A 20,166-nucleotide genomic window follows, 5' to 3' on the forward strand; every position below is an offset into this window, starting at 1 on the left:
ATCATGGGCCAAAGAAGAACAAATTTGGCTTGACCCCCGAGCAAAGGGAGCAATATGCAAAGGAGGGAAAATGTTTTTCTTGTGGCAGCAAAGAGAATATGTTTAGACAATGCCCTAACCGCAAACCAAAGCATGAGAACAAGCAAACCAAGGCAAATGTGCATGCAGTTCCAGATGTGCAGGGAAACACAAAGCATGATGGAAAAGAGAGGATGGTATGCAAAGCATGGGGTCAAATCAAGGATCAGCCCGCTCTATTTATGTTTGATGATTGTGCAACAGATAACTTCATCTCTATTCAAATGGCAGCCGCCTTGGGTATTGAGGTTGAGAACATGGGGCCTCAAATTGAAACAGAAGCTACCTTTGTTGGTAAAGAGGTGCAGGTTACCCCACTTATTGGGAAGTTGCGCATACATATCCAGGGTTACCTTGATCATGAGCATTTCTTGGTTGCACCACTTAATGGATGTGATGTATTGCTTGGCAAGCCATGGCATCATAGGCTTGAGCCCCACAAAGAGTACAAGACAAACAGGATTTCCTTTATGCATAGAGGCCGCATGCATGTTATAGATGCTGGCAAGAAAGGGATTCTATCCCACTTGTATCTCATATCCAGATTAATAAAGCAATGAAAAAGAGTCTTTCTGCGTACTTGGTTTTTGTTCGTGATAGCATTGAACCAAGTCATCAAAATATGGATGTTTTGACTCAGGATAGGTTGAATTTTCTTCATGCATATAAAGATTGTTTTGCTGATGCATTGCCAGGTGAACTAACTACCTCCTCAAAGGCCCGAGGATCATCGCATAGATCTTGTGCCAGGTAGTTCTCCACCTAACAAACCCGCATACCGTGTGAGTGCCGCACAACAAGAAGAGATCATGAAGCAGGTTAATGAGCTTTCAGAGAAAGGTTTGGTTCAGCCAAGTTCCTCACCTTATTGCTCTCCCGTGCTTCTTGTTCAAAAGAAAGATGGATCATTCCACATGTGTGTGGATTATAGAGCTCTAAATAAGCTCACCATCAAGAATAGATTTCCAATCCCGCGTATTGATGACATTTTGGATAAGCTTGATGGCTCGGCTTGTTTCAGCCGTATTGATTTGAAGAGTGGTTATCACCAGATACGAGTGGTGCCATATGATGTCCACAAAACTGCATTCAGGACAGCTTTTGGATTGTATGAATTTTTGGTGATGCCTTTTGGTCTCACCAATGCCCCAGCCACGTTCAATCGTATGATGGATAGAATATTCCGACCCCATCGAAAATTCACAGGTGTATTCTTTGATGACATCTTAGTTTTCTCCAAAAATGAGCAGGAGCATAAGACTCATTTGGCCACAGTGTTTGAAGAGTTGCGGAAGCATAAACTCTTCATTAATGCCAAGAAAAGTGAGTTCTTTCTTTCAGAGATACACTATTTGGGTCACATTGTATCCAAGGATGGTGTAAGAATGGATCCTGCCAAGATTGAAACCATTCGGAATTGGCCAGACTTGCAAAATGTACATCAAGTACGTAGTTTTTTGGGGTTATGTTCATATTACAGGTGCTTCATAAGGCATTTTGCTATGATTGCCACTCCTCTACATGATCTCACGAAGAAGAAAGCCACTTTTAAATGGACTCCAAAGGAGTAGGATACCTTCTTGCAACTCAAGAATGTTATCATATGTGGACCCGTATTGATTGTTCCCGACTTGCAAAGGTCATTCATAGTGGAATGTGATGCTTGTGGTGATTGTATAGGGGCTGTCCTAAATCAGGAAGGTCATGCAGTTGCATATGAGAGCCGTCAATTGCATGATGCCGAGCTTCATATGGATATCTATGAGAAAGAGCTCTTGGCTGTTATTCATACCTTAAAGATATGGAAACATTATCTTCTTGGGGCTGAATTTGTAGTCAAGACAGATCATCAAAGCTTGAGATACTTTCTATCTCAAACAAAGCTTTCGGAGAAGCAAATGAGAATGGCAAACTTTCTTTCCATGTTTCATTTTCAGATTGTACATACTATGGAAAAGAAAAATGTGGTGGCAAACGCATTATCCAGGAGGCCTTATGTGGCTGCAGTTTCAGTGGCCTCTCATGGGCACTTATCTGCCATGCGAGATTTGTATCGTTTGGATGCTGATTTTTGCCATATATGGATTGATTTGATGGCTAGTCACTCACATGCCTCTTATGTGATCAAAGAGGGTTATCTTATGAAGGATAAAGCTTATGTGTGGTGAAGGATATGCATCCAAAGGTTATGGAGGAATGTCACGCTCCACCTTATACTGGTCATAGAGGTATCATGCCTACTACACGCATGATTGAGAGAGATTTCTTTTGGCCAGGCATGCGTAAAGACATTGAGACATATGTACGTGCATGTCTTACTTGCCAAAAGGTGAAATTTGACAGGCAAAAACCTCCAAGTTTGCTTCAGCCATTGCCTATTCCCTCGCAGCCATGGGAAACTATTACTATGGACTTGCCTAGATCCCAGCATGGAAATGATGCTATTTGGACCATTGTCGATAGGTTTAGCAAGCAAGCCCACTTCTTGCCCGTCAAGAAAACCATTAAAGTTGATCATACGGTGAAGCTTTTTCTTGCTAACATCTTCAAGCATCATGGTATGCCTAAGTCCATTGTTGGGGATAGAGATCCCAGGACTACGAGCCTCTTTTGGAGGGCTTTATTTGATAACATGGACACTAAACTTGAATTTTCATCACCTTATCATCCCCAAACGGATGGCCAAAGTGAAGCTGCAAATTCAACCGTGTTGGATTTTTTTGAAGTGTTATGTGGTGGCACATCAAAAGACTGCATGGGAGAAGTATCTTTCACTTGTAGAGTTTGCCTACAACAACACAATTCATGCCTCCACGGGAAAGACCCCGTTTGAGATTATTTATGGCAGAGTGGTCTTGCCACCCATCCTTCGTACAAAGGATGAGATTTTTGCAACTGATGAGTATGTGCGTGACTTGGATGTGGCCTTTGCTCAAGTGCGGACAGCCATTGCAAGGTCACAAGATAAGCATAAAAGGACTGCTGACAAGCATAAGAGAGAGATGCTTGGGTATTGCTGAAATTTGAGAAAGCTAGGCTTCAGAAGAGGCCAGGACGAGAGGGATCATATCCAAAGCTTTCTACTCGATATTATGGACCCTTCCAAGTGATTGACAAGATCAATGAAGAGTCCTTCAAGCTTGCTTTACCCAGCCATTGGAAGATTCACAATGCTTTTCATGTGAGTCTTTCGCGGAAGTATGTGGGGCAAGATCCAGAGGAGCCTATCACAGAAGATCCGCCAGAAGTTGATGAGCTTGAGATCCTTCAGCCAGAGCAAATTGTATTTCACAAGGAGAGAAAGTTACCACATGGGTACCTTATGAAATTTAAAAATTATTTACCAATTGATGCAAAGTGGGTAGATGAGGATTATTTTGCTGACTACCCTTAGCTTCTACAAGCATATCTTGAGGCTTTTCGGTTGAGGTCAACTGTTTAGAAGCCCGAGGGATGTCACCATTTGATCCATCTCCATTTTTGGAGCCACTTCTATGGGACTGTCACTCCATAGAGCGGCCAGATTTATGCCATGTTCACATGGGGCCAAGCAAGTGTCCCATGTGAAAGGACCAGTTTTATGGTGTCACATGGATGGAAGCCAGATAAGTGCCACCCGTGTACGACTTGTAACACGCGGAAGCTCTGGGAGTCTTCTTTCAGCCCTAAACACTCCTAGGAACATGCTGATGTAAAACGCAGATATGGAGAGAGAGTAGAGAGAGAGAGATATGCTGGAAATTCAGTATATTCATATAGTACAAAAAGGTACTCTTTTATAGCCCTAGGCTGTCTTCATAAAAAGGGTGATACACACCAAAATTCTAGTCCCTACTTGGACCCTATGGATCCTATCCCTTAAGGACTGAATACCCAACACAATGAGCACCCTATGCCTTTTATAGGCCTCTTGTAACCTTGGAGTGCTAGTGGGTACATAATTCCATAAAAGCTGCGCCAAATGATATTCTTGCTATGTCATGGTGAGTTCTCAGCCGCCTGGCTTTCTGGTACAGCCGACTGGTCCTGTAGGCAGCCGACAACACCTTCCATGCTTTTCCAATGCCAATTCAAGCCCTGGCTCCAAGTCCAAGCTACTACCTCATCTGCACCTTGTGCTCAAAATCCTAACTCTCTCTGGTTCATACTCTTTATCTGGCTGCCTCTTCTGGACCAACACCTGAGAATGTCCATGGCATCTTTCATGAACATGACACGACTAGTGCTACGTCACATGGACGGGAACCAGTTTCCTGTCACCCGTGTGAATTGCATCGTGCTATATGAACGGGAGCCTCTTGGTGCCACCCGTGTATGGCCAGGATGGTGTCTTACCTATGGGACTGTCACTCCATAGGAAGACCAGGACATATTTATTTATATTTGTCACAGCAGTTTTGTGCCCGACATGAACCTCTTGTACAAGTTTCATGAAAGGGAGATGTCGTCCACTATTTATGCACATGCATTTATGCACATGCATTTCTGCCTGCATGCATAAATTTGTTTTTGCATGACTTGTTTGCGCATGTCTGCCTGTTATGCCGTGCCAGTACACTGGACGGGGATGCCCCCAGTGTTCCGTGGAATGCTGTTTGCTGACTTGGTGGTGTGGCATGTGAACAGGTGGTAAGTATTGTCATTTTGCCCCTTTTAAAATGTAAAATCCATAAGCTATAGTTAACTTTAATGTTTATAAGCTAATGTGTTCACACACATTTAAAAGAAGGGCTGGACATTTCCTTTTGATGGTGCCCATAGTATTAAATTGGATCTAAGGTTTTATAACCTTTGATAAGGCTTTTGCATGGAACATTATTAAAAATTCCCCACGTGGTGGGTTGGTGGCTTCTTTCTCTCCATCACCTGCAGCCTACTCCTCATCGCCTGTATCCGCCTGAGGCTGCCCACGCCTGAATTTTGGCTGCTGTACCTGTACGTGCAGTACCTCAGTACCTGCCCTTGTGTACCTGCTGTCCACACCTGTACCAGCCCTGGTGTACCCGCTGTCCCTGGTGTACCTGCTGTCCATGCCTGTACCAGCCCTGGTGCACCTGCTGTACACGCTTGTACCAGCCCTGCAGTACCTGCCTGTTGGCTACCTGCTGAACCCGCCTGTACCAGCCCCTGGTGTACCTGCTGTACCTGCTGGCTACTCCTGGTGTACCTGCTGTACCTGCTGGCTGCCCTTGTGTACCTGCTGTACCTACTGCAAGTACAGGTACCTGCATAGTACCTGGCTGTTTGTACCTGCACATGTGTGAAGTACCTAAAGTGCTTGATTGTACCTGCTACAAATTGTACCAGTTGTATCTGGATTATACTCACCGTACCAAGTGCTCTCGTATTCTTTTTTCTCATTTGAATAAATCTAAAATTTGCTAATTTAAATTCAGAAAATGCTTTAAGTTGTGTAGTGCAGGAGCACGGCATATATATGCTGGCCATGTTCAGGAAATTCTTCCTGGTGTGGCTAGTATATTTCCCTGTGTGGTGTTGTTAACCGCGCTCTCAAAGCTTCTGAGAGCCAGTGAAGGTTAGACTCACCAAGGAATTTGGGAGCAAAGCTCATTGGGGAGAACCAGGCCACGTTCCCTCCGCGGTGTACTCCTTGGCCTGAATTAGTACGGGCATGCCTGTTGGTGCACGGTCCCGGAAGACCAGTGAAAGGCAGGTGTCCACCCAGTGAAGGTGGGAATGAGCCTGTGATTTGGGGCTACTCTGACCAACACCTCTTCATCGACTTGAACCAATTTTATTTGGTTGTTTTCACTCCCTTGTGGAGAAATTTGGCCAGTCAAACCCGTGACACTTGTACAAATATAAATACAAGAAGTATTGAGGGGGGGGCCGGCCCTTTCCGGCCCCAGTGCTGGTGTCATTTGTATTTTCAGTATTTCCAGTATTTGTGTTGCTGATGTTGTTTCCATTGTTTAATAATGGTTAAATTAAGTGTTCTAAATATGTGTATATTGTCTTCCGATCTGTAGGCCTCCTGTAGGGAGCGGTCACAAATGCCCCCTTCTTTGTATATACAATGTGGCTAGGCCACAAGATCCAAATGCCTGAGATTGATGGCATACCAACAACAACAGCACATTGGCAGTCACAAGGCCTATCAGAGCGCTTCCTTTCAGATTTCTAGAAGAGGCTTTGGGACAACTTTCGGCCTAGAAAGATCACTCTTTCTTTGGCTGATGGCACACAAGAATTTGGCGGTCAATACTTGGCTGGAAGTTGGAGGTCGGTCAACGGCTTGTCCGCGATGCAGCCACCATCAGGAGTCTCAACGACATTGCCTTTGGGATTGCCCGAAGGCTCAACAGATTTGGCAACGGATTCTCTGCATCTTCGCTATGGACAAGGCATCAAGATTCGACCTGGATCATCACTTGGGACACTAGCTTGGGCCACAGAGGCTAGAGCAATCATGGCTTATGAGGAGGATGGGGGAGGACTAGCCCTTCAAGTCTCTCACCATCGTATTGCAACAGTACCCGTCACAACCCTCCCATAGGAGACTAGCGGCCAGGCTCATGCCAGAGATGGGAGATTTGCAGTAGCATCACAGCCTGGCACATTTGGCGTGTTAGATGGAGCGAGGCCATCGAGGATACCCACACTCCACCGGCAGAGACCATCAAGAGCATATGGCTTGATATCATTCACACTCTCCATGGTCAGTGGGGGAAGTTACATGGAGGTTCGGACCGCATGCAGAAGCGGTAGGAAGCCTTCCTAAGACTTTGGAGGCCTGGCCCTTTCCTCACAGATAGAGGCGGTGACCCCATTTGGCATTACAGACCACCTGTGTGGTTGTTCCCACCCCCCCCCCTCTCCGTATGAGATAGCCTTCTCCTCATAGAGCAGCCAGCCGGAGGAGAAGCATCTCTTCCCCTATGATCACTTGTTTCCCGCCCTTATATGAGGCGAGTTTGTATTCGGCCCTTCGTGGTTGTACTTAGCCCTTTGTGGCTGTTTTTCCCGGGAGAAAAAAAAAACAATTAGGTTTCTGCTACATGGAAGCAAGATGGCAAAGCACCTTACAGTAGGTCAAATGGGTGAAGCCATGTTACTCCATGAAGTGGTTAACAGTTTGTGAATCTTTTAAAAAATACCCTATTTTCTCTAGCCAGAGAACCTCCTTGTCATTACCAAATCTTGAGGCGGATATTGAAATCACATTAGCTCCCCTCTCCCTCTTAAGGCCCATTCTGAGCCTTACTTCTGAAGGCTTCCAAATGCTTGGACATAGCTCCCACACAAGAAAACAATAAAGATTCCAACAACAACAATAAGGACGAGCTATTTAATACAGACTTCTGATTATAGCATATCAGGCTCTAAAACTGTGCCCCCTTTACATTTAGCCCCACCCTCAGTAGGCCACCAATAAACATTTCCTGCTAGACAACAGAAATCTGCAAACCTGTGCACTTATCCAAGTGGGTCTCCCTCAGAACACCATTAGTAGAAGCCGGTGATTGGCTACATTTCCCGAGACAGTTGGCTGCCCACCAATTTCCCCTTTATGGATTGCAACATGGCTGCCCAGTACCCTGTCTGCATCAAGGGCTGCTAGAGAAATTTCACCGTGTAGGGGAAGGGGGGTGCCCATCACACAAGAAAATAGGATCCCTTGTTGGCTGGAACGCACCCTCTCTGTGTGTAGCCTGCCTCGATAATTATGTTAAAATAACCATACCTACACTCAAACAGAAACACTAAAGAATGCAAAACATGGTCTTTTTACCATCACTTGAAATTCCTCATACTTGTAACAAGCCCTTTTAATATCGTGTGTAACTATGTAAGTGTGCAGACAACATACAAGTATGAGAAGGATATACCGTTGGAAAAGTGTCATTTGAAGATTGGCTCATATTCACGTGATCATTAGGGTGGACAGCCTTCTCTCCAACTCTCTTGCCAAGAATTTCAGCCGCGCGATTCGCAATCACCTTAAAAACCAAAATATTCATCGAGTCTAATTGGTGTATACAAAGACAATCTGTAGCATTTTCTTCCATAGCATGTAGCCCATATATTCACATGAATTCTGATATACACCCAATTCCAACACATCTACACCAGCCTTGAAACCCTTGGTGAGTAAGGGTAGGCATCTTTTTTTTTCCCAACTAGCCTTAGGCCCAAGATCCCCCGATAGTTACCCTTTTTCACCGCCCGTAGGCGCCCCCCTATGCATTTTTTTATCCGCCCATGGGCAATGCCACCAAGGAAGCACATTGTGGGTTTTTGAATCCACGACCTCCTGGTCTTAGACAAGCAACACCTTTACCACTTGGGCTATCACCTCATTGGTTTAAGGGTAGGCATCTTATCTTACTAAATGAGTAAAAATGTGACCATAAATTTAATAAGTAAGATATAAAGATACCTCTAACTTAGCCACACTACTCACTATACCCACCTCATTTGCATTCATATTGGACTGGGTACCACTCCCTGTCTGCCAAACAACCAGGGGAAAATGTGCATTGAGCTTGCCATCCGCAACTTCTTGGGCTGCCTCCATTATTGCATTTGCTATTTTGGGATCAAGACCGTAAGTTGCATTAACCTGCACAACACATAGCAAGCAAACCCATAACAGCATGCTTCACGTCTTCACTGTGTAAAAAGTAAATTGAAATGCTGAAAATAAATGACTGTCCCTATAAATTCTTGAACACGAGAAACATTGCAAGTTCACACAAACAATGTATCAATCTAATATGTATGTACTTATGTATGTAATCTATATATGTAAGTATGTATTGAACGTACATATTGAGTGTTATATGTGTACAGGTCTAGCAAGTAGTATGTTGCGTTATGTATGTTAATGCATGGACGTATGTATGTAATATGTAACATAATATGTATGTATTCAGTATTATGTATGTATGTATTGTATGAATGTAATGTGCTGTATGTATTGTGAGAATGTAATGTGTTGTATGTATTGTGTTACGTTTGCATGTTATGCCATATGCATGTTTGCATACAATTACAGATATTTTGTATGTGCATACACAATTTATATACCACACAACTTGTCTAGCCACTTTTTTATGCCATCTTTGGTGGGATTCATTATATGTGAGGTGTAGACATGCATACACAACAGTAAATGAAGAAAGACCTTAGCTGCTGACTTCTTCAGAATGCCAAAAGCCTGGATAACTTGATCTGGCATGCGTTCCCTAGCCCCCCCAATTTCAAAATTCTGCAATGATCGTTGCGTCTGCGCTCCCCAGTATCTGCAAATCAGTCCAAATAATGCATTATTAAAGCATAAATCAAACATGGTTTTTATTCGCTCGCTCTGCCATGCTGGCAAGCCAATGGACCAGTGGGTTTTACGGCGTGCCAGTGAGATATAGACAGCTCTGCCAAACCAACTTGGTAGTGTTTTGGTTGCTTTTCGTTTGCCAAATTAACACTTGCATGGCTGGTAAGTTCCAACGAGCATAAGCCAAACATCCCTCCTCATAACCTGACTCCCCGCATCCAAATAGATCTTGCTATCATTCCCTAAACCTTAAACCACTTTATTGATTTTTTTGTAACCACCTTTGTCTCAAAAGCTAGCTCAGGCTCACGGGAATGTAACATAGAACCTTGATAATTAATTCCTAATGACCTTGATTCCTTAAACCTTCCTCTTTATTTTGGTAAGGTATCCAGCGGTTGCATTGGGCAGGATGCGAACCCGCGCCCTTATGAAGAGGATCAAACACCTTATCAACTCGGCTAAATGCCCGCAGACTTACCTTCCTTAATCCTTGTTGTATAACATAATGGAAGACATGCTCAACTACTTGACAAGGGCCATCTGACCTCGATCTTTGATATTTAACAAGAGACATCAATCTTTTCTGAAGAAAAAAAACAGGTGACAAAAAAGAAGAGGCAGGGAATTAAATACGTACTTGTCTGCGGGGACTTTGATGGGGCCGAATGTATCTCTCTCTTCTCTGAAGTCAGCCAGGACAGTGGACATGGATCTGAAGGCATGAGAACGATAAGAAGTGTGAAGCTCCGAGAAAAGCAGAGTCGACAAGCTTTTCCTGCACATATGCATCCTGCGCTGCTTCATGGATTCCAAGAAGAGGCGAGCGGTCGCCATTTCCACCTGCCCTTTCCTTCTACTTGAACAGCTTGGCAGGAGTTGAGTTTGCAGAGCAACTCTCTCCCACTAAATAAAACAGGAATTTTTCCGTCCCTGCCCATTCTAGGACCACATGTGTGAATGGGCTGTTGAAAAAAAAAACTGTGGGGGCAAATGGACGGTACAAAATGTGCACCGTGCACACCCTAAGGGGGTTTACACATTCCCTAGGTGGAAAACATTGCGTGCCCAATGCTCACGCAGCCTCGAAAAGGCACACATATAGATTTTCAAGCCATGCCTTTACACATCTCATTGGGTGCACCCATGGAATCTCTTGGAGGTGACAAGGTGGCAACAAGTCTACATCAATGCCCAGCTCACAATGTTCACTAATCAGCAACAGCAAAACCGAGGTGATGAGCTCACTGTCGATGTAGCTTTTCCAATCAGAGGTGCCCACTCAAAAGCCCCCTTGCAAAATGAGAACTCTATTCAGTAGTTGAGTTGCCTCCAACTCTTGGAAATCCTCAAGGTAATGTAAGGCAATGATGGAAGTAGACCTAATTGTAGAGCACAACAAAAATCAAGAAACCTTTTGACCTAGAGTGATCTATGTAGAAGAACATGTTAAACTTGCATTATTTATTAAATGCAAGTGTAGATGGATACAAGATTGGACCTAATGTGAATGGTCCTTGAGGCTCAGGTGTGAATAGCATCTTTTTTTAATAAATATTTAATGTAATGAAAAAGGTTTCGACCCATCTAAGTCTGAACTTCAACGACTTGTAGGGAGAGCTCAAGAGGGAGAGGCTGTTAAGGAAACAAGGAATTAATGTAAATTGCGTATTGATCCTTGTAATCAATGGCTAGATGGGCGTTATTGATTTTTAAGTGTGTATTTTCAATTTAAGAGCCTAGATACCATTGGACTAGAGTTAGGGGTTCTAAATGAGAGAGAGAGAGAGAGAGAGAGAGAGCATGAGATTTTGGGTTTCCTATAATGTGTATTTTCAATTTAAGAGCCTAGATACCATTGGACTAGAGTTAGGGGTTCTAAATGAGAGAGAGAGAGAGAGAGAGAGAGAGAGAGAGAGAGAGAGAGCATGAGATTTTCGGTTTCCTATAATGAGAGCGAAAGCATTGGAGTTAAGACAATGAAGGTTGAATCAAAGGGCTTGTGTGGATGTGCTTCTACCTATGTGAGCAAGACAACTAGCGGCCATAGCCTTGAAGTGGGCGACATGGCACCACTTGGTTGGAGTAGAGAGTGGTTCTCCTAGGAGGGCCCCTGTTTATGAAGAAGGTGTGCATGAGCAAATTTGTAAACAAGGGAGTGCATTCAACAGTGACATGTTCAACGAAGAGAGCATGAGATTTTGGGTTTTCTATAATGAGAGCGAATGCATTGGAGTTAAGACAATGAAGGTTGGATCAAAGGGCTTGTGTGGACGTGCTTCTACCTATGTGAGCAAGACAACTAGCGGCCATAGCCTTGAAGTGGGCGACATGGCACCACTTGGTTGGAGTAGAGAGTGGTTCTCTTAGGAGGGCCCCTGTTTTATGAAGAAGGTGTGTGGGATATGTCACTAATGTTCTCTCTCATTTTGCCACATATTTTTGTGAGAGAAATTGGGTCGTTCTTTCATCTCTTAGGTAAACAAGTTGTTTTGATGGGATTTTTGGAAAGCTTAAAGGCATGTATCTTGGGATATTCTTTATCATTTCAAGAGTTGTTTATTAGGCTAGATTAAGGGGTAATTAAGGGTGATTTTGGGTGGATCAAGGCTCCATAATTTGCAAATTTATGCCTTTGTAAATCAAAGAATTAAAATGGCGAATAATTTGGGCACATCTATAAAACTACCATTCTAGAATAGCTTTGGCTCTAGAGCCCATTTTTTAGATCCGTCACTTGGACCAAGATAAAGGGCATTGAAGGTTTATACACATATGAATTTGTACAAAAACACTCCTTTTAAATCAGGGTAAGTAGACATTTATGCATAGTTTTAGGGGAAGAGGAAGGCATAGTTCTTATCCCTCGAGTGATTTAAGAGGGGTACTTTGAGATAATTAAGGGGCTCATTACCTTTGCAAATCTTTGGTTATGACCAACACCAAATGGTTCACTAGATGAAAAAAACTGACCAGGATTTGGAATTCAAAGTATACACTATGGACTTAGGTGCATTAGTATCTTTGGATTAGGAGGGCTTGACAAATCAAATTTGTAAATAATTGGAAAATTGTCAAGATTTCCGTGTATACGTGAGAGTAATGTGTTCCATGTATGTGTGAGGGTAATATGTTCCATGTATGAATAATTGGAAAATTGTCAAGATTTCCATGTAGTGAGGGTAATGTGTTCCATGTATGAATGCAGCACAAGAAGATTAATAGAGTAGTGCTATCCTAATTGCATTAAAGGGAAATCCATGGTTTAATCAAATGTAAATTTGAAGTGGATATATAGACAATAGAGATTTTCCAAGAGCTAGAAGCTAAGAAGAGAAAGCGAACCAACAAGGAACATTGGAGGGAACCATCCAATATACTTTGGTACCAAAGAGGGTAGTCTAACAAGTCCCTCAATCTACTAGATTGTATAATATGAGAGAGTGATGCAAACTTCTCTCCAGGATCTTGTGGAATAATGATGTGAGTTTGTGATTTCATGCGTGATGTAAGTCTTGATATGAAGCATTGTAAAGATTACATATGTTTATGTCGATTACGGTCCATGTTGGTCTCTCCACTATGGTGAGATGTGGGTTACTTCGCCCACACTTTTTTTTGGGATATATATATATATACACAACAGACAACCTTTTACATATACCAAAGGAACAGTTCAGTTCTCAACAAAAACAACAAACTGATTCCATATCCCCCCCCAGCCCATAACACTAGTATAGCTCCTCATTATTTAGCAAACCACAAATCTAGTCCCACCTCTCATCCTCCCACACAAAGGATGACTAATCCCATCTTATATGGTATCCTAGCTGCAAACTAGCTACTAGCATAAGCTCAGTGGTAAAGCTCTCGGGAGGGCTCCTCCATAGCCTCCTCCTTGTTCCATATCTTCACATCAGGCCTCTGTCCAATTGGGTTCTCTATCGATGCTAGGAAGGCGTGAACTGGTTGCTTGTCCTTTAAATACCACCTTTGTGTTTTAGGCCCAAACTCTGGTAATCCAACTCTCTTATTATTTCGTATCACCAACTCCTTTAAATCTTTCCCTGAATATACTTGCAACATGCCATGAGGTTCCCCTAGTATGTGCAACTATCCCATCATCTTATGAGTGGCTCATCTTATTCTAGCCTATAATGAATGTTCCAACTTTTTTACCAGCTCCACAAATGTGTTATCATTCATCTTATTCACATAGTATACAGACCCACCAATAATGCACACAACTATACATCAACTTAACAGCATCTAATCCCTGCCCCTTCTGAAATACGTGACAGTTCCTAGAAATCAAGATTTCACATAGATAAGTATATCTAACCAGGCTAAACATCGCATCAACTACCCCCTCTGATCTAGTCAATTTCACAATTAACTAGTCCCCCCAAGAACCCCTTAGCTCTATGTTAGCACACACCCAATTGTTTATCTTGCTCCACAACCCCTTGATGGTAGGACATCCCCAAAAAGCATGTCTACCGTCCTTTTCTACTGATCCACACCTAGGACAAACTCATGAGGTAAAGTTTCTATGCACCAATTTGCAGCCCAAAAGGAAGAGCCCACATACATACTCTCCACATAAAGTTTTGAGGTTTCAAAGGTATTCTCATAACCCACAGCAATTTCTACCTCTTCTTCCAAGTACCCATGCTCCACCTTAACCTCCAAATTCTTTTATAGTAGGCCACATTCAACTCACTCTTTATCATATCCTCATACACGCATTTGGTAGTCAGCTTCACCAACTTGGCCCCATTTATCCATGCCCAATCCTTCAGCCAACATGCCTCATTAAAGGTTGTAGAATTCCAGCCCCTTCCCACATCCTCCCAAAGCTTGTCTTGCCACCTCTAGGTCTCTCTGATGTATCCCAAACCCATCCCTTACTTGCCCCGATTCCTTCCACCCAACCTAAGACCCATCCCAACAATCTCCAATCCATCTCATTCCCTTGTTGTTTAGCCTCCTAGCTGTTTTGACATTCAGCTGGGCTAAAAGAGGGGTGAGCTCATGTGACCACCATAACTCTAAGCTAAACAAAAAATTTCCTATGCCCTTGTAGATCCACTTCATTAATCCCATCACCTATTTCCAATTTTGACAAAGAGAACTACAAAAGGGGGAGCTTTCAATTCTTAGTGGAGCATGTGAGAATCGCTTTCCTCTCTAATCTAGTCATGTCTACTTCCCCTTATATAGTACATTAAACTCATCTATCACCTTCCTTACCATTTTTAGCCGAAATCGCCTTCTGCTATAAAAATTTTGGTAAACCAGTTGCCACTCTAGCCTTAGCATAAATGGGCAAATGCAGAATTCCCAGCACTCCGAAGTTTTTGGGCATACTTACTTTCTCCCAAGCAAGCCAAGCTAAATATCCCCTTTGCAATCCCTATTCCTTTTCTGGATGAACTTCCTAATTAGAGCCATCCTCTTCTAATGGCATTTTTTGAAGTCCACCACCGGAAGCAAAAACATCACATATGCATTCAAAACCGAGTTTACAATAGCCACTTTGTCTGAAAAGACACCCTGACTCCTTCCCATTTCTTTATTTTGTCCAAGATCCTATCTATTACTCAATTAGCCCAATCCTTATTAGCCACCCCAACCTCAAAAGGAGCCCCTAAGTGCCTCACAATCTACCATTTCCTTATAACCTCACACCCCCACCTTTCCATATCAATGTCATCCTCTTCAATCAAGCTAATAATTCTGGATTTATGTATGGTACATCTGGACCCAGAAGCATCAGCAAACACTTATACTATTTGCAGAGCTTGTCTTACATTGTCATTATCAGCCTACAAGAACAGCAATGAGTCATTTGCAAAACATTGCACCACCAATTGCTCCTCATTTTTTCATTTTCAGACCTGTCACTAATCCTTTCCCACGTGCATCCTCTAGAGGCACTATCAATGGATGAGATAAAATGGCAAATAACAATGGAGCCAAAGGAAACCCTTATCTTACCAACCTATTTATCTCAATCCCCTTACCAATCTTCCATTTATCAACAACTTAGACTCGGCCCTTGCAATCAAAGTATAGATGATTGTGATCATTCTTCTTCCAAATCCCATCTTCTCCATAGTTCTGGCTAGGAAGGACCAATGCACCCTATCAACAGGCCTTTTCCATATCCAATTGTATTAGCAAACACTCCTATCTTGACCTCCGAGCCACTTCTTTGCCCATCATAGCAACATAGATGTTATCATAAATAGACCTTCCTTTTATAAACCCATATTGCCTTTTGGATATCATCTCTTATAGAATAGGGCCAATCCTCAAAGCGACCTTGGCCAAGATTTTATAAATAATTGTGAGCAAAGTAATAGGTCTCCAGTGACTAAACCTATGGCAACCTGCTTGTTTGGGTATTAGCTTCACAATCCCCTCTTTCAAATCTTCGTCCATCATCCCCGGCAAATGCATCCTTGCACATGTAATCCACACTAGATCTTTTAATGATGGCTAGAAAGCAATGAAAAACTCCACAGTCAATCCATCCCACCCTAGGGATTTCTCTTGGTCCAAATTCTGTAAGGTTATCCAACATTCCTCCAACTCCAAGTCTCTCTCCATCTAGTTAGCCCTATCAGGATCCACCCCCTTATTAATCATTCTCAGCATAGTCCCCTCTGCCTGTAATCTTCTCTAAGAACTAAAAACTCATCCACTTTTGAGCTACTTCTTTAATATCCCCAATCTCTTCTTCCCCCTCATCCCTAATCTACCCCATTACCTCCTTGGCCCCTTTCTCATTAACAGGTATTTAGCAAGTTTTCTCTTGTAATTGAAAGCTCTCCATCTATCCCCCCTTTCCCCTTCCCTAGCCATCCTATCATCTAACTCTTAAAGGGCTAAATGGGATAGAGTAAATAGAGGCCCCAAGCTCCTCTTTAGATTTAACAATTAAGCCCCTTCAATCTATTTTGTTATGGCTTTTCCTCGCTTCCCCTTTCATCTGCCTAAGATTGCAACCTCCTTTCCCTTTTTCCCTCACCTTTGTCCATCCTTGATCTCTAGCCCCCCCTTCATCATTGTCACCTTCTCCTTTTCCTTATTATCCCTTTCAACACCCTTGTCAGCTGTCTCATCTTTATTCCCTACAACCAATTCTACCCTTTTCCCCTCCTCCCCTTTTGTTTCCCCTTTCAGCCCCTCCTCCTTTGGTATCCCGTAATTCCTGGCAATATGCCCAAAACCCTACATTTATATCAAGCCCCATGGAATGCCCCAAACACCAACTTTATCTCCTTCTTCCCTACCTCTCCCAAGTCCACCTCCAATACCCTAGGAGTATTGTGCAATGCATTCCATGTAATACACACCTTGTTAAAAGTTCTCACATCTTCCTCATCCCTTTGCATAAACAACACCAGCCCAATTGACTTCACTAGTTCCCCCATCGCTGGTCTCAGCCAGGGTGGTAAGCCTTGTAGTTTCACCCACACCGGGCACCCCTCTTGTAAGCTCTTATTATTAACATCAAAGACGGGGCCAAACGACATCACATGAATTAGTTTCTAACCTAAATCAATTTCTAACCCATGAACAGAGGTACTTTGGCAAACAAATCCACCCACCACCCGACCTTTTACAAACAACACATTATAGAATCCCTTGCCTAGATAATATACCTATGACACCACCCTTTCATGCAAAACTTCCTCTTGCAACCATTTCCCTAACTTCATCTTACTCGACGGCTTTCTAGAACACATCAGAATTACAGTGCACATAGAAAACATTCCTATCTGCCTCTTCATAAACTCTAAAGGGATACTTGCACATACCTTCCTTCCTTTGTTTGTTTTCTCATGTGGTGCATTGCTACCCATTCGCGTCGAAATCCAATCGAATTGCATCTTATTCACCTCCCTACCTTCTTCTTCTTCTCCTGTGAACTCTCTCTTCATATCGTCCTCGACGTTGTAGTCTCCCCAGCCAGCCTCCCCAACTTCAACACTCTGCTCCCAAGCCGTCGCCATCCCTCCACTCTTCCCCCTCCCATACACTTTTCATGCACTTCCCGCATGCCGACCACCTACCATGATACAATACCATGCAAACCTATCAAATGCTTTTACCAAGTGCACTTTCTCTCTACTTAGTCCACACTTCTATGAAAGTTTCCACTCAAAAAAGTGAGACAAGTTACCATTATGATGGGAGACCTAGGTGAGGACTGTAAGAGTCATTAGCCCACACTTCTATGAAAGTTTCCCTTTGACGGAGTGAGATAATTTACCACTATGATGGTAGATCTAGATGAGCATTATAGGACTCATTAGCAATGTGGGATGCGTAATAAGAGGACTATAGGACTCATTAGCAATGTGGGATGCGTAGGACTTGTTAGCACTATGGGATGCATAATAAAAGGAAACCTCATTACAATTGTGGCCCTTGCTTCTACCAAGTTACCTCTTTACAGTAGTGACCCTTCTACAAACACATTAGCACTATGGTGATGAGAATTGTGACACGCTCATTCGCACTATGGTGCATAATAAGGGGGTATCTTGCGGCGGTAGTAGCCCCTACTTCTACAAAAGTTACCACTCTGTGGAGTGAGACAAATTACCACTATAGTGGGAGACTTGGGTGAGGATTATGTGACTCATTGGCACTATGGTGCATAAGATAAGAAGGAACCATCTTGTGGTAATGGCTAAATGGACATCCTTACTACACACCTCTAGGGGGAATGATGTAGCTGGAGCTCAGAGGTGGTTGGTTGATAGCTGTTTAGCTTATATAAGGCTCTGCATAAGCTCTATGCATAGTATTTTAGATAAGCTATGCATAATCTCCATAAGCTCTTTCGTTATGTATAGCTCTTTAGCTTAATGCATGCATTAACGATTTCTTATTTTTAACTCTATAGTTTTGATGTCTTATTTTTAACTCTATAGTTTTGATTTCTTATTTTGGGTTACTTTTTTCTTTACCACCACAGGAATCAATATGGATACATTCAAGAGCAAGAAAGCATACTTGAAGGCCTTCTATTATCAATTAGGTAATTTATAGACGACTCACAGAATTAGCCTGCAATCCAATTCGTGTTTCCTCACATAGATCGACGTTCAGATAATTAGGCCCTACAAAGTGGATGAGATGGAGGAGGACATTTCAGATGCACTTAAAAGTATCAAAGACCTTGGGCATGCACCATTACAACAATGCCCAATTGAGAGTAAGAAGAAGGGGAGAAGAAGGAGAAGAAGAAGGGAGAAAAGAAGATAAAATGACTCTTCTAAGTAGGCCCCTTTCTTTTGTTTCTACGGTTCATTTAACTTTGGACATTTTTTCAATGGGCTTATTGCCTTTAGATAAATCATCTTAATGGATAAATTGTCTTAATGCCTTTGAGCTAATCTTTTTATGATAAACATAGGAATTTTACTCTATATACACATGTTCATCTCACTTCTAGAAATAATTTTTTTGTAACATGCCTTGTACTATATGCATTAAGCTTATATATAAAGCTACTAGGATTGATGTTTATGTTGTTATGCATGAGCTATAATATTATATTTTAAACGCCCCTTTATTTAAATGAAATAAATAAAATGAGATAGATTGGGGATTTCCCCAATATATCCCCTTTTTAACTACAACAATAAAAAGTGATGATAAAGCACCATTGTGTGTGGCACAAAAATTATAGTGCTTATGAGATTCTAGCCTAACACTGTTTTCTTTTTCTTTGTTAAAATGCCAATATAAGCTTTAATAGACTAGACTCTTGAAATGGATGCAAATGAACAAGAAGGTGGGATGTCAATGTTGTTGGTCATGATGTTAATTACACTATAATTTAGAGAAGGTGAAGGCTCAATTAGCCTTAATTAAGATGGGATGCAGATGTTGTTGGTCATGATGTTGATTGCACTCTAGTTCAAAGAAGGAGAAGGCTCAATTGCCCTTAATTAAGGTGGGATGCCAATGTTGTTGGTTATGATGTTGATTGCACTATAGTTCTGAGAAGGAGAAGGCTCAATTGCCCTTAATTAAGATTAATAATCATCTTAATGGAAGATTGGGTGCTCAAAGTCTAATGGACGGTCTCATCAAATCAAGAGTTTAGAGGACACTACACGTTGGAAAAGAGAGATCCATTGCCCAACTTACTAGGTGGACATAGTTTAGACTAGGCAAATCAAAAATATTTGGGGGGGGGTCAATAGGGGCAAAGGGTGGGTGTTAATAACATCACTTAACGTATTATTCCTCCTGATGCACGAACCACATTAGTTAACATTACACATAACGCCATCCATCTAAATGTGTTGAGACTTGGAGACATGTTTACATTGACTTTACTCTTTGGCAGCTAGAGAGACATGTAAGATTGTAAGCAGCATGAGACGTAGAGGCTAAGAGGACTGTTAAGGCATGTGGACATGTATGTTGCCAACTACACCTATGGTGGAGTCTCCATGATAGGATTGTACTATTGCCCGTATAGCAAGTCATATAGCGAGGTCATTTTAGAGAGGATAATTTTGATTGGTTAGATTTGGACTATGACAGTGAGACTAGACCCATAGTAATTAGTTTAGCACTTACTTTTGTAGTCATTTTATGATGTTTTTTATTCATAATTTGTCAAAAAATTCACATACACACACACAAATTGTGTTTATAAACATAAAGTTTGGGCCTTAGAGAGGCATCTGAAAATTGGGTTATGGGGGCACAAACATGCTTGAATGGCAACTAAACTTTGCATGAGTGTACACGTG

General features: G+C 42.3%; 1 protein-coding gene across 1 annotated transcript in view; it reads right to left on the reverse strand.

Annotated features, from left to right (window-relative positions):
- The window catches only part of LOC147620777 (fumarate hydratase 1, mitochondrial-like), a 30,233-nt gene extending 19,784 nt beyond the window's left edge, over window positions 1-10,449 (reverse strand). Inside the window, exons 1-4 of the mRNA XM_086825044.1 lie at window positions 10,017-10,449; window positions 9,227-9,344; window positions 8,513-8,662; window positions 7,929-8,039 (exon numbers count right to left, since the gene is read on the reverse strand). Of these exons, the coding sequence (XP_086681170.1) occupies window positions 7,929-8,039; window positions 8,513-8,662; window positions 9,227-9,344; window positions 10,017-10,213 (576 nt within the window). The 5' untranslated portion in view covers window positions 10,214-10,449. The remainder of the gene's footprint in view (window positions 1-7,928; window positions 8,040-8,512; window positions 8,663-9,226; window positions 9,345-10,016) is intronic.
- Window positions 10,450-20,166: the final 9,717 nt, after the last annotated feature.

This window comes from Cibotium barometz, chromosome 31 (assembly GCF_041138505.1).
Source record: "Cibotium barometz isolate CiBa-2024 chromosome 31, ASM4113850v1, whole genome shotgun sequence".
Taxonomy (NCBI): Eukaryota; Viridiplantae; Streptophyta; class Polypodiopsida; order Cyatheales; family Cibotiaceae; genus Cibotium; species Cibotium barometz.